This window comes from Mytilus trossulus, chromosome 14 (genome assembly GCF_036588685.1).
Source record: "Mytilus trossulus isolate FHL-02 chromosome 14, PNRI_Mtr1.1.1.hap1, whole genome shotgun sequence".
NCBI lineage: Eukaryota > Metazoa > Mollusca > Bivalvia > Mytilida > Mytilidae > Mytilus > Mytilus trossulus.
This window is the reverse complement of record NC_086386.1, coordinates 26,404,967-26,418,874: the sequence shown is the minus strand read 5'-3', so window position 1 is coordinate 26,418,874 and position 13,908 is coordinate 26,404,967. Positions and strand designations below refer to the sequence as shown.

General features: G+C 32.9%; 1 protein-coding gene across 3 annotated transcripts in view; it reads left to right on the top strand.

The window, feature by feature from the left end:
- LOC134696906 (rab3 GTPase-activating protein catalytic subunit-like) overlaps positions 1 to 13,908 on the top strand; it is a 38,494-nt gene that overhangs the window by 8,614 nt on the left and 15,972 nt on the right. For all 3 annotated transcript variants that reach the window (XM_063558871.1, XM_063558872.1, XM_063558873.1), the window contains 6 exons: positions 548 to 713; positions 2,722 to 2,800; positions 3,081 to 3,200; positions 4,668 to 4,833; positions 5,164 to 5,263; positions 10,645 to 10,726. In XM_063558871.1, the coding sequence (XP_063414941.1) occupies positions 548 to 713; positions 2,722 to 2,800; positions 3,081 to 3,200; positions 4,668 to 4,833; positions 5,164 to 5,263; positions 10,645 to 10,726 (713 nt within the window). The remainder of the gene's footprint in view (positions 1 to 547; positions 714 to 2,721; positions 2,801 to 3,080; positions 3,201 to 4,667; positions 4,834 to 5,163; positions 5,264 to 10,644; positions 10,727 to 13,908) is intronic.

Here is a 13,908-nt window from a genome sequence, read left to right as displayed (position 1 = left end):
TAAATACATGAAAAGTTCAGATACATAAGGTTATAATGCTACATGAGCTTACATCATGAACATTTTATTTTTCAACTGTTGAGGTTCTTATTCATTATGCTTTCTTTATATTCTACTTTGCACGTTCCTGATGACAGTAAATCCAGAAAAGCAATTTAGACACATACAATTTATTTAGTGTTATTTTCTTCTTTTTATACTTTTGTCGTAGAGGAGTGTGCATTAAGTTTTACCCTTGTCCCACTGTACGTTTGGGTACATCCAGGTTTCCATTATCTAAATTCAAATTCACTTCATCAAATGTTATGAAACTTATACACAATGCTTATTACCACAAAACTCAGATCAAGTACAAATTTGGGTAGCCTCACTTTTACTGTTTTTTCTGTTATGTCCCTAATAATTTATACGATATGTGCAAACAGGGGATCATCTGTATTCCCTGGACACATTCTCCATTTAACTTTTTATTGATAAAAAAAACATCAAAAAATGTTTGTTTTTTAAATAATCAAACTTGGCTATCATGATTATAAATGTTTTGTAGGATGAGTTTACTACAGGAGAATGGTTAGAGAAGACGGATGACATATGCTTTGCTGATTTTAAGTTTCTTATCACATACCACTATCTAAATATATCTGGTAGTAAGTCAGAGTCACTAGATAGACAAAGTCCTGATAATGATGGGGATGAAGAAGAGAAAAAAGAAGGTAAATAACAATAATAAGAAAGTGTTTTTTGGCCTCCTAAGGAGCATTTACATCATTTACATACCTGCCAACTTTTGAAAATGCCCATGGGGGTTTTAGCTTGCGACAACAATTTCAAAGGTTACAATTCTTTGTGACAACTATTTTGCACGTGCAGTTTTGTGGTCTAGAAAAAGTGTCATACACTTGTATTTGTAAGATGAGCTTACGTGCCTTTTTCTTAAGTTTATTTGCATGATTCTAGTTATTAGATCAGCAGAAAATATGAACATGCAGCTGTAAGACCAGGAATTATTATTTTCATGTGTAAGGACACTAAAAAGTAAGTTGTTGCCTTTTCCAATTTAAAATTATACACAAAGAAGGACCTTTATCAGGTTGGGAACAACACCTAGGGATACCCCCTCAATGTAAGTACATTAAAAACCACTTTTTAAGTACAAATGAGCACACATTCATATTTTTTTAAGAAACTTTTCCCAAAGAACTCTTATGATCTATCTGGTATTATATGGTCAACACATGTCCAAGAATTTTGATATGTTCTTGGCCTTATATCTTCTTTATTATTCAAAATAATCGGATCCTTTATTTAGAAAAGCTGTTCCTAATATAATGTCAGAATTTCCCATTTTTAAGTTAATAAATCTACATTTTTCTATTTTATTTTTTACAAGAGTGAAACGACCCCTTGACTAAGGGTAGTCCCTCATTTAAGGGATAATCCTCATGTTGATATTTGGGGGGGGGGGGGGGGTCCATGTGAAAAATAATGAATAGTTCCTTATACTTTAATGATTTGGTATTTTAATTGAATACATAAATAAAATATTATGTTACAGCAAGTGTAATGTCAATAAATTAGTGAATAAACTACTATTAATACACCTTATCGCTATTCCCAGCTGACCCTGCCGCTTGAACTTTTGACGCATACAACAATCACTTTTGCATTGTGGCGTCAGCTATTTTGTTTTATGACGTCATAATTTTACGGGAACCTGTGTGATATCCAGTAATGGCGGACAAATAGCGATAAGGTGTATTGTCATCATGGTAGTACTGCATCATTGAAGTTTGTCAATCAGTCATGCTTTTATTTTTATTCTGTGTAAGAACCTCCTTGCAGTTGAAAAATCATTTGCCATGTTCACGATTTTGACCAACAAACAATACAACACAAGTTCAATATCTAGCATGTTAAAATAATCTTGAGAGAAAACGATTTTGATTGGCTGATAAATTTGATCATGAGAAACATACAATTTGATTGGCTGAACACAATTGTCCTCCATTAGACACAGTTCAAAATCGGGAACAACAATATTTTTCGTGTAGATTTTCACCAAATCGTGTTTTAGAGGGTTTTTCAGGAACACGATCGTGCAATCGTGACAAAGGGTCAAAATCGTGTAGTACACTCCTAAATCGTGAAAGTTGGCAGGTATGCATTTAGAACAATGTCAATAAAGATTTGTCTAATCTGATGATCAAAATATTATTTCAAGTTTTGACTACAAACATTGTTTGAATTGAAATTCATTTTTTCCCCTCTTTTTTACATTAAAATAATCAGTTACAAATGTTGTTTTACTGAAGTTTAGAGCTTGAAGTTCAACAGTACCTATTTATTTTATGTATTTAGATACATTCAAAAGGGTGTTGCCTGATTAGGTGCAATTTATTTACACCCAGAAACTAATAATAACACATTTCAGAGGTGTTTCTTTCAGCAATTTGATATTATTAATGCTAAAGCATCCAGGTTTCCCATTTATGTCACTTTTATTAATTTCTTGATTTTATTTTTTGTAAATGTTGCATTTTTTTTTAGTGTGACAAAAACTATAATTTATTTTTTTTATGAATTTGGTATGCATTATTTGTATCCAGCTGTTCCCCCAAAAAAAAGAATATAAATTAGGCTAGCATTGTTTGACATTAACAAAAATAAATGCAAAAAAAAACCATTTGTGACTTATCATTACTGGTACTTTTATTTTTTCAGATGAGATGCCCACAGTTTTAACAGATCTAATGAGTACAGATAATGACTTCCCATCAAAGGCACATTGTCTTGTCAGACTGTAGGTATTTTAGGAGTATAAAGTATAGAATTTCATGTCTGATTTTGAAAAAATATTCAAATTCATCCAAATGGCAGACAAAGTAATTAATGGGAAATATATTACTTAAAGAAGAATTAGCCTTTCATATTAACAGCATCAATGGGTTTTAAAAAAATAAGTTGCCGAAAAGTCCTCTTTTAATGGCTAAACACAAAAAAAAAGTTCCACAAAAATAAGTTGAGTTTACAGTACATCAAGTTAACTGTATACCGATTCTATATTATGAATTTTTTTGCAGGTATGGATTACAAGAATTTATAGTAATAACACCAGCAGACAGAAACAAGGCAATAGACAGTGAGAGTAGAGCCAAAGTTTTACTCAGTTCTGTGTCAGTGGCACTCACCAATTCATCAAGGTACTTTATTTTTCTCTTCTCAGCAAAATCAAATATTCTAACCATTTGATATAAAATTACCTCCTATGGGTTTCTGGTTGTGTTTGCCTTGGAGTGCGAGAGGTTATGGGTTCAAAACCAATCCAGGTCAAACCATAGACCTTTAAGATTGGTATTTTCTACTTCTCCTCTAAGCATGCCGCATATTTACTAAGAGTAAAAGTAAAGGCTGATCAGCTCAGAATTATGTGTCCCTGTAAGGGGACATGTCTTTCTGGGGTCTGTTACCTTGATAACTAGCATGTTAAAAAATAAGCTCAGTGTGTTGGTCTAGTAGAAAGGTTGATTGATTGGTTGTTGGTTGCTTAACGTCCATTGGCAAATAGTTCATGCATATTCAGGACGAGAACAAGTTCACAATAAATACAATAGGTAGGTTGATATAATCTGGGATGATGGTCGGGGAAATTTGGACTGCCACTGGAAAATAAGGGTATATTGGATAGTGACAGAAATTTTGCCTTGCAACAGGCCACCTACGGACCCCTCAAAGAGTTGTTGCAAGGGTTCTTAATGTGCAATGAGCGTGGCACTCTCTTTACACAAGGCATCGGATTTAACGTCCCCCTTCTGACTGGACGTGACTGCGAATTTGATACATCCCGCACAGCCAAACGGACGCCAACTTAAGCAAGCGTTTTACTGCTGGTTGGGAGAAGACCAAGTGACCATATTTCTATTCCCCAGTCACCCATGGGGAAGTAGAAAGGAAGGTTAATATTCTTATAACATTAGCATGTTTCCTTCTTGAATAGGCATATAAACTTGTTGTTTTGACGTTAAGCAGGGATCCATCACCATGATAATCATTATGATTTCATACACAAGCTTCATTTTGGTTTTTGGCCACCATCAAATACATAGTAACCTGTACACATTTTATATTTTAGGTGTAATGTGGAGTATGAGGTCCATTATCACTGTACTATTATGCATATTTTAGGGGCCAGCTGAAGGACACCTACGGGTGCGGGAATTCTCTCTACATTGAAGACCCATTGGTTGCCTTCGGCTGTTGTTAGCTCTATGGTCGGGTGGTTGTCGCTTTGACATATTCACCATTTCCTTTCTCAATTTTACTGTGTACATGTATTTTTGGCTTACTGCTATCTTACTTAGTCATTTTGCGGTTTCTGTAAGAGTTTCAGAATACCAATTATTTTGTAAATTCGTGTTTCATTTTACATGCCAACTCCCTTCCAAATTATTGTGCAGGTAAACAAACTGCACCCTCTTTAGGGTCCCTTTTCATTTTAGTAACAATGCAGTTTTTCTTAATCAGGTATATAAGCCATAAAGAGACATGTATTATGGGTAGTTGTATACTTTCCATTTTTCTTTGAGTTCAATACCTCTGTTTTACAGATACAACAGCCCTGGAGACAGATGTATTGTGGGTAGATATTGACTTTCACTTTCTACTTTCAGTTCAATACCTGTGTTTATACAGATACAGCAGCCGTGGAGACAGATGTATTGTGGGACCAGTGTTATGTCTGAGATGTCGGTAGAGTTTGATGTCATACATCTGACTCGTATTCCCCAACAATATTCACATCTAGCTGGTCTTCTTGATGTCTTTAAGTCAAAACTGGTTGGTAAAATTTAAAAAAAAACAATTTAATCATCATGTAGGATACTGTATACTCAACTTCTTGAGACCATCACATGGAGAACCTAAGTATTGATGGTCACTTAACAACATAATATGTTATTCCTTTGATACATGTAGCTTTTTAGACTTAAAGTGAAACATCTTGTAACAAGAAACAAATGAAACAGTTCGTATTGATGTTATATCACAACAGTTATCTTAAACTTTAGACATTTTATTCTCGAAAAGATCAAAATCTGTGAATACTTTATCTTAAATCTTAAATAAAAATACACTAATAATGAACTCATTATCTTGAAATTACTTTAGGCAACACAAGTGACACCTAGACCAACTGTAGATGTGGCTGTCAGATTTACCTATCAGCTCCAGGAATGGGTTAACTCCCCTTGGCCACAGGAACCACCAGGTAGAGTTTTTCACAGATAAACATTAGGAGTTATAATTTAAAAACAATGGCTGATGTAGATTTATATCTTTCAACAAGGTCTCATCCTGTGCAATCTTTGTTAAAAGAAAACTATAACACTTATTTTTGAAACTTTTCAAACCAAATCTTTTCACCATTATTTTAATGATCCTGTAATAAAAGAGACATATCTCATCCAAATCAATGATGCATTCTTTTATAATTGGAAAGTCAACTGTATTATTACTCAAATAGTGCTTTTTTGCTCCTATTTTCATTGCATTTTAAAAACTTTTTATTATTGTGTTGGTAGAAGACCCTAATGGTAAGTCATGCATGGAGAACTAATTAAATTGTTGACGAGCACATGTCCAAAAAGCTTAAATAACAAATTATACACTGTGGCTGAATATCATGTCTTGCCAAAAGTATTTGCATGGTGTCCTGAAAAAAGAACTTTGAGTTTTGTCATTCGATTCAGATTAAGATTTTACCCATTTTTCTGTAGATATCAGTTTTGTGCCACAGTTTTGAATTAATATAACACATATTCATGAAATATTCATGATGTTGATTTCGTCAGTTTTTAGTGATAAGAGGCAAAGATTTTATATCTCGCTTAAGTGTGACATCTAAATTGGTAAAGAAATTTATAATGAATACTGTGGATTCTTTTATTTTCGTGGGTACCAATTTTCGTGGTTTGAGGACAATTTGCATATTTGTGGATATTTAATTTCGTGGGTTTGGAAAAGTCTGCATACATTTCTTCAGAAAATTTGTAATGCATTGGACATTTGAATTGGTGGTTCTCCTGTACCCATGAAATCCACGAAAATTAGTATCCAACGAATTATAGTGAATTCACAGTATTGCATAATGCAAAAACAAGAAATATGTAAGAAATAGCCTGGTAAATCATAACTTGATTGATCTTTGTTGGGTTTTTATGCAGTGACTTTTAAATAGGTCAAGGATAGGAACCATTATCTGATTATTTACAATTAAGCCTATCAGTATGTCAATTTTAATTCGTTTAATGAAGACTTTGAATTAGTTGACTCTGCCACACTTATATTTGTATGCAAAAAAAATGTGAATTCTATATGTACAGAAACTTTTGCTGCATTAAATTGTTGATAATGAATCTGTTTGGCAAATATTGCAGTGTATTTTCCTTGCCCAATTTTAGTCTGGTATCCCTAGGGCCATGGTGTATTGCTGAGTTTATTGCTCATTTGGGGAATATGTAAACATTCCATGTAAATATTGATCTTGAGATAAAAGAAAAATTAAATTAAATTTGGTTGCTTATTTTAAATATTTATCAGGTATTTTTAACTGACGTGATTAATCAAATAAATGATAAATAAAATTGATCAATTTATTGATTTGTGAATGTTGTATCAGAAAATGATCCTATCACACAATTCTGTGTTTAAATCTTAAATTACATGTGTCCAATCTTTTGTTATTCCCCATTTCTATAAGACAGAGAAGTCTGCAAGGATCCAAGGCTAGGTAAAATATGTCAATTGATATGTTGTTGTGGCAGTTTTTAAATATCCAAATAGATATAGATCAATTAAAAAAGCATACTACCCCGGTATATGGAAGGACCATAACAAAATCCAAATAAACTTCAAAGGCTGGTTCTGGTTCTACTTATTACCAAAAAAATGAGATATGGGGTATCTATAAATGAGACAGCAACTCAACAACTTAAACAATCCAGTAAACTAGTATAGAAGTCATCATACCATACACCAACCTTTGGTTAAATTTCATTTTTGGAAAATGACGCAGTCATTGTTCCATAACTGCCGACCTGATTTCTCTGCCTACCGCGCTTGGTTTCGTATTTACTAATTTCAATACAAACTGGAATGTGCTTGTGTTATCATTATGCATGAGCATTGTGTAGTAATCAGCCAGGAACCAGTTTACAAACTAACTGGTTTCTGTTTGTATTCCACTACAGTCGAACAAAGTGTTGTAGTTTGACAGGAACCAGTCCAGAATTTTGTAAACTACAAAACGTAATCGGTTATTATCATTCCGTTTTGGTGTTTCATACCGACTTATATGGTTTGAATAAGCTTAAGACCCTTCAAACATTAATGTGATAGGTATATTTAAGACTGTTTTACAAAAGGATGAAACTGTTTTGCTTTAAAAGTCGTACTATAGTGATATTTGTTATGTACGGATTTCCACTCTCTCCGGTTAATTTCTTCTTTTACACGTGCTTTTGAAACTTCCTGTTTAAACATCGCAAGTTTTAAAATTGTTTTTTGAGTGAATTAAACTTATTTTAACAATCACGAAGCGTTCGGGAATCATTTCAAGCAGTTTCTTCTTCTCTTTGATGATGGAAAATAGGTTTTCTCAAGAAAATACCGCAAACGATCGCAGAGGAATTGAAACGTACAAGTCAAGTCGGCACCTGGTTAAATTGGCATCTAGTCAAATCGGCACCTATTTGACGTCAATTCGGCTTCCAATAATATTTATTATAATATTTTCTATTCAATTAATTAATAACTGTTACCAAGTACATAGTGAATATTAGGTAAACAACGAAACCAAAGTGAATATGTTGTTGTGTATAAAAGTAAACAACGAAGCTATTGTTTTAACCATTAGACAATTATTAAAATTAAATGGAAAACTATGAGTCCCTTTCAATAAATCAAACTTTCATGCCAAATAATTAGCAAATTTAAGGTGTTTTTTTTTCAGTAATGTTTAAACAGCATTAAACAAACAATCCTGTAAAAGACTCAACTGGTTAAATAATGCATAAAAATATCCAATATCTCATGTATTAGTCCAAATAATAATGACGTCTGACAAGGCTATTTTATTTTTTTCTGGGACGCCTTCCTAAGACGTTCGTAGGAAGGCTTCCTAAGAAGGCGTCCCAGAAAAAAATTAACATAGCCTCGTGGTCATAGGAAGGTGTCCCAGAATAAAATTTAAAAAGCCTTGCCAGACGTAATAATTATTTGGACTACTCATATATATCATTAAAAATACACCAAAAAATTCATGTAGTTGAGAAAAATAAATACATACAAAATGTACATGAACATCCAAAAAAAGTGAAAGTTAGTATTAACTCTTTTTGCTTTAAAAATTTACAACTGCATTTAAGTATTGAATGCTTTTTTTTTGTAAATTCATTGAGGTGTAAAAGCGTTGACCGAAGTACTTTTTGTATGAAGTACGTAAGCGTAAGCGCTTCATTCTAAAAATGTGCACATGGTCAACGCTTTTGCAACCCTATGAGGTTACAAAAAGAAACATTCAATACTTATAATTACTTTTTTTAGCTAGGATCATGAAAACACGAATTTTATAACTTTTTTTATTCAATTCATCTGTGCACTTTATTGTGGGACCACGTGTTATCATGAATGAAAAGTTTTATTGAGTGATGCAATTGCTTGAGGAATAACATGTGATGTGCAGTTAGCCAATCAGAATAAAGTATTATAATGAAACATATATCAAATGTAATTATAACAAAATACATTATGTTGTAAGAGTTATCTCCCCAAACACTGTTTTTCTTGTGGCCACCTCTCTTTCGTAACCTTAAAAGATTTTATTTTACCAAATTGCTCGTTACATATTTAGGATAAGAATATTCGTTTGAACCATAGCTCTATGGGGACTCCATATGAGAGTTATTCCCCCTTTTTCATTTGATTCAAGCGATATGCATTTTCAACTGGTAAACCATAACTGATAGAGACCTAAGGTCTTCATGAGGTCATTGGTACTAAAAATGAAAATGAGGTCAATGTCAAAGGTCAAGGTCATATTATAAATTTTGATTTTGGCTTATTTTCACTTCTTTTCAAATACTGTATGACATTTTGACAAATAATTTTTCATAAATTATTAGTTGCGACATGTCCTTACTTGTATATTTTGGTTGAAAGGCTGCGCATACAATAAAAGGGAGTTTTTGTCCATCTTACATTTAAAATTACGCGTCAAGTGGTAGTACTCATTAACCAAACTTATTAAAGACCTAGGATATTTTGATTCAAGGTCCATGGTATGTGACCTTGAAATTGAGGTCAAGGTCATAGGTTAATAGGACGTCATAAAGCCATAGGAACTAACATTTTAAACTGATTTTTCATATTTCAATATAAAAATCGATCTTTTCTAGTGGAAAGACTTCAATTGTTCTCTGAACAATTTGTTTTTAATTTACTTCATATTTTGTGGGAGAAGGGGGTTCAGACTATGTGGACTCAGGTCTGTTTGCGCCCAATACACTTTCGCACCTCGCACGTTCACACCCAAGGTTCGTTCGCACTCTACTCATTCGCGCCCAATTTTAATTCAAATTCAAGTTGAATAATTGGAAAATCATGATTGTTGTTTTAAATTGCTTTGGTGTAAATACTGAATGTATTTATAGCTTGGTATGAGTAAAACATTGAAGATTTTAAAGGAAAAACACAAAAGATAATTGTTTTTAAGCCCTTTGATCTGAAACAACGAAACAATAAAATATAGGAACCAAAATATAGCAATCCACTATTATAACCAAAACATGATAAAATTTATTCAACACACAGAAAAAAAAAAAGTCAGAATCTCACTTCATTATGAAAGAGGTCAATGAAACAAAGTATAGCAATACACTAACCAAAACATGATTAAGAGTTATTCAACGCTAAATAAAACGTTGACAAAATACCACTTTATTTAGAAAGGATTATTATTATCTTTAACAATACCCTATCCAAAACATGATTAAGATTTATTCAACACAAAAAAAAAATGCTGTCTCACTTTATTTTGAGACAATGACAACAATTATACTTATAAGAAAACACTTGCTTACAGAGTTATTAAACACAAAACCAATTAAGATTAGTTGCGAACATGTAGGGTGTGAAAGTGAAAGGGGGCGAACATGAGTTGGTGCAAACGTGAATGGGCGCGAATGGACCCGGATTCAGCCTATGTACCAGTGAGAAATATAGAAGCCTTTCCACGGGATTTATTTGTACAATTCAGGTAGTCTTGACCTATTCATTTGTCTTAAAAAAAAACCCAGCCAGTTGGCACCTTGACTTCACACACACACATATACGAATATCAATTATATGCTTACGAGACATGTTGCATTGTTAAACAAATTACGGTATGTGAAAATCAAGACTTGCATAAAAACTATCCTAATATAAGAGACAGTGGCGTCATTTTTCTTCAGAGCTTTCAGCTATTTGATTCTCTGTCAAGTTCTCAAATCTCACCCTTTTTAATGGTGGTTAAATTAAATTAAGAACATATAATACAACAAGTTCTAAAAAAAATCACTCAATTTTTAACTTTTATCTATATTGTTACAGATTTATCATCTCCTATGGAAGATGAAATTGGTTGTTCATCCTTCGGTAGTCTCCCGTTTGGTGCAATCGAGGATCCTATCAGGTAAATATTTTAAAAAAGAATTAAAAATGCATGCTTTATACAAGCTTATTCAATATATCAAAAAGCATTGTCTTGTTAAGTTCAAATTATAGAACAGGTTATTTAATGAGATTTAGAAATAAAGTCGAACTTGAAATCATATAAAAATGGGACTAATTATTCCGTTACAGCTGGTCCGAGACCACAATTGTCGTCCCTTGATTTTCGTTGTTCACGAATATAGTCCCTAGTGTTAACAGTGGGTTACTTGCCAATAATTTTTATACCCCTTCCAAATTTATTTCTCCATGTTTAATGCCTCAAATTGTAAGTAGGGGGGTGAAATTACACTGTAAAAAAATTTGGGTCCAGAATTTTACAGGAAAGTAGTGATTTGGTCCAGCTGAAAAAGGTTAAAAATTAGCACTTCGGAAGCTGTCAAAAGATTTCAAGACACCCTAAACACAAAATTGTCCATATTTTGAGTTAGAGGCGATGAAGTTTTCTATAATTTTGATATAATTTGTCCCAAAAGTAGTACAACACACTGTAAAAATTTCATTGAGAAAGCGCAGGTGGGATTTTTTTTATTTTCATTTATGTTCTAAAAGAAATGCACTACGAATTAATTGTGTTCTCGGACCTAAGAGGTGAAGTCTGTAAATATAGAATCTGTACTTTGGCAACTTCCCTAAATGATTTGGTGGTGTCAATAAGTAAAATAGCTTGAAACTAAAGGATTTAAACTTTTATTTTATAGAATTACTGCAAAAATGGCCAATTTTGGCATTTTATGGTCAAAATAGGCATTTTAAGGCTTTTTCAATATTTATGCATACATGGCATCCTGACTTTCTATCTGACAGGTTTTCATGTGACAATACTTGTGTTTCTATGCCTTTATCTAGTTCTTTTACTTGTTTATGAACTCAGAATATACAGAAAAGAAGATTATCTCAGACAATATGTGAAAAATGTGTTGTATAAATGACCCTTGTCTAACGCCCTGTTTGGATGAAGTCAAAAGTGGGGTTCTTGGTACATAAAATTTGAAGTCCACAATAAAGATCTCACTAAATTTGTATCAAAAGCACTTTAAAATGTCTATTGTACCTGTTCCATCTCACATGATATCTTTCTTTTCTTCTGTAGGATAGCAAGTGGTTTAAATATAAGCCTGTTGAGACTAAAATTGCATTCAAGTTTTTCATTAAAAAGGCAAAAATCTTTGTATCAGACCATACTGTCCAGGGTTTCCGCTGGCGGTCGCCATTTTCGCAATTTGCGAAAAAATAATAATTGTGGCGATTAAAATTCGTCATTTGCGAAAGAATTTGGCGAAAGAAATATATAAAACGATTTATTTTCAGCCATCATGTTTATTTACTTTTTACGGGTTTCTCTGACTTTACCGATCAGACTCGGAATTCACCTTGAACTCGTCAAGATTTTGACAGAAAATCAATAATCAGCTGATTGCATTCAAAGCTATCGACATCAAAGGACTAATTAATAAAGGTGTTGATTGTATGATATTACAAAATGAAATTATGGTTAAATGGCTTCTGTCACATGTCACAAAAGGGATTTATTAACAACTTTGCAACGCACGTGTTTGAAGCAAAATTTTTACGCTTCTTCTTCTTTTAATTTTAGTCCAGAAAAGAAAATTGTTGTTATGACGAAAAATATTCAAAGCAAGAAAGGTCTCTGATTTAAAACTTTATAATTCAAATTTCATATAGATCATTGATTTGAGTGGGTACTTTAAAGTCGTTTCAGTTACACACATGTTTCAAGCATAAAGTTTTACTTATTTACGATGGTCTAGAAAAGAAAACTCTCGTTATGAAATCTATCCAAAAGGTTGGCATGAGAGTAACCCTTCAATGTAATGACTACACCTTACACGAGGGATCAATTCCAAGTGATAAGATGCTTCGTTTTGTTGTAAAAAACAATTCTTATTTGGGCGATGAGGGAGGGGGAGGGGTGCTGGAAAAAAAGGAAAATTTTATAAGAAATATATATTTGTGTTACTTGGCGAAAAAAATAATAAAGTGGCGAAAAATATATTGTTTTGGCGAAAGAGGTGGCGAAAAAAATAATTGACCCAGGGGAAACCCTGATACTGTCTGTAAGAAAAGTTAATTGCAAGAGCCTTTTTGTGCCCAGATTTAATGTATCATGGGACATGAGTATAGAAATGATAAAAAAGACACAATTTTTTATTTCTTATAGCCTCAATATGCATTTTTTAATGGAAATATGTGGCACGGCCTAAATTTACCCTTATTTTTTTCCAGTCTTACTTGGCTTAAGACCCTTTTAAACTAATATGATATGTTATTTGTGACTTTTCTATCCATTTCAAGTACATTCAATACATATGTAAGGATTATTTATAACCAAAAAGCTTCACAAATTTAAAATTGCTGGAAAATATTACATCTTCATGTAAGGCCCCCTTTCATTGAAAAACCTCAATTTTTAGGCCCAGGCTGATATAAATTTGACTTTTGAATAATTATGCTAAGTCTGATAAATCAAATGAGTACTCTATTGCTTTAAGTACATAACAAATGATATATTAGAGCATTTAAAAAGTATTTTTTTGCAATATTTTAATTTTCAAAGCCCAAAATGTTGATAGTTGAAATTATTCAATTTTAACGTCCAAAATTTAACACGCAAAGATGAGTATAGAATTTAACATACTGTCTATAATATATATCCTATTGTTATGAAACTTTGCAAGCAGTGTTATAATTTATAAAGCTTTGGTCATACCAAGTTTTTTAGCTCACCTGGCCCGAAGGGCCAAGTGAGCTTTTCCCATCACTTTGCGTCCGTCGTCCGTCGTCGTTGTTAACTTTTACAAAAATCTTCTCCTCTGAAACTACTGGGCCAAATCAAACCAAACTTGGCCACAATCATCATTGGGGTATCTAGTTCAAAAAATGTGTGGCGTGACCCGGTCAACCAACCAAGATGGCCACCAGGGCTAAAAATAGAACATGGGGGTAAAATGCAGTTTTTGGCTTATAACTCAAAAACCAAAGCATTTAGAGCAAATCTGACGTGGGGTAAATATGTTTATCAGGTCAAGATCTATCTGCCCTGAAATTTTCAGATGAATCGGTCAATTGGTTGTTGGGTTGCTGCCCCTGAATTGGTAATTTTAAGGAAATTTGGCTGTTTTT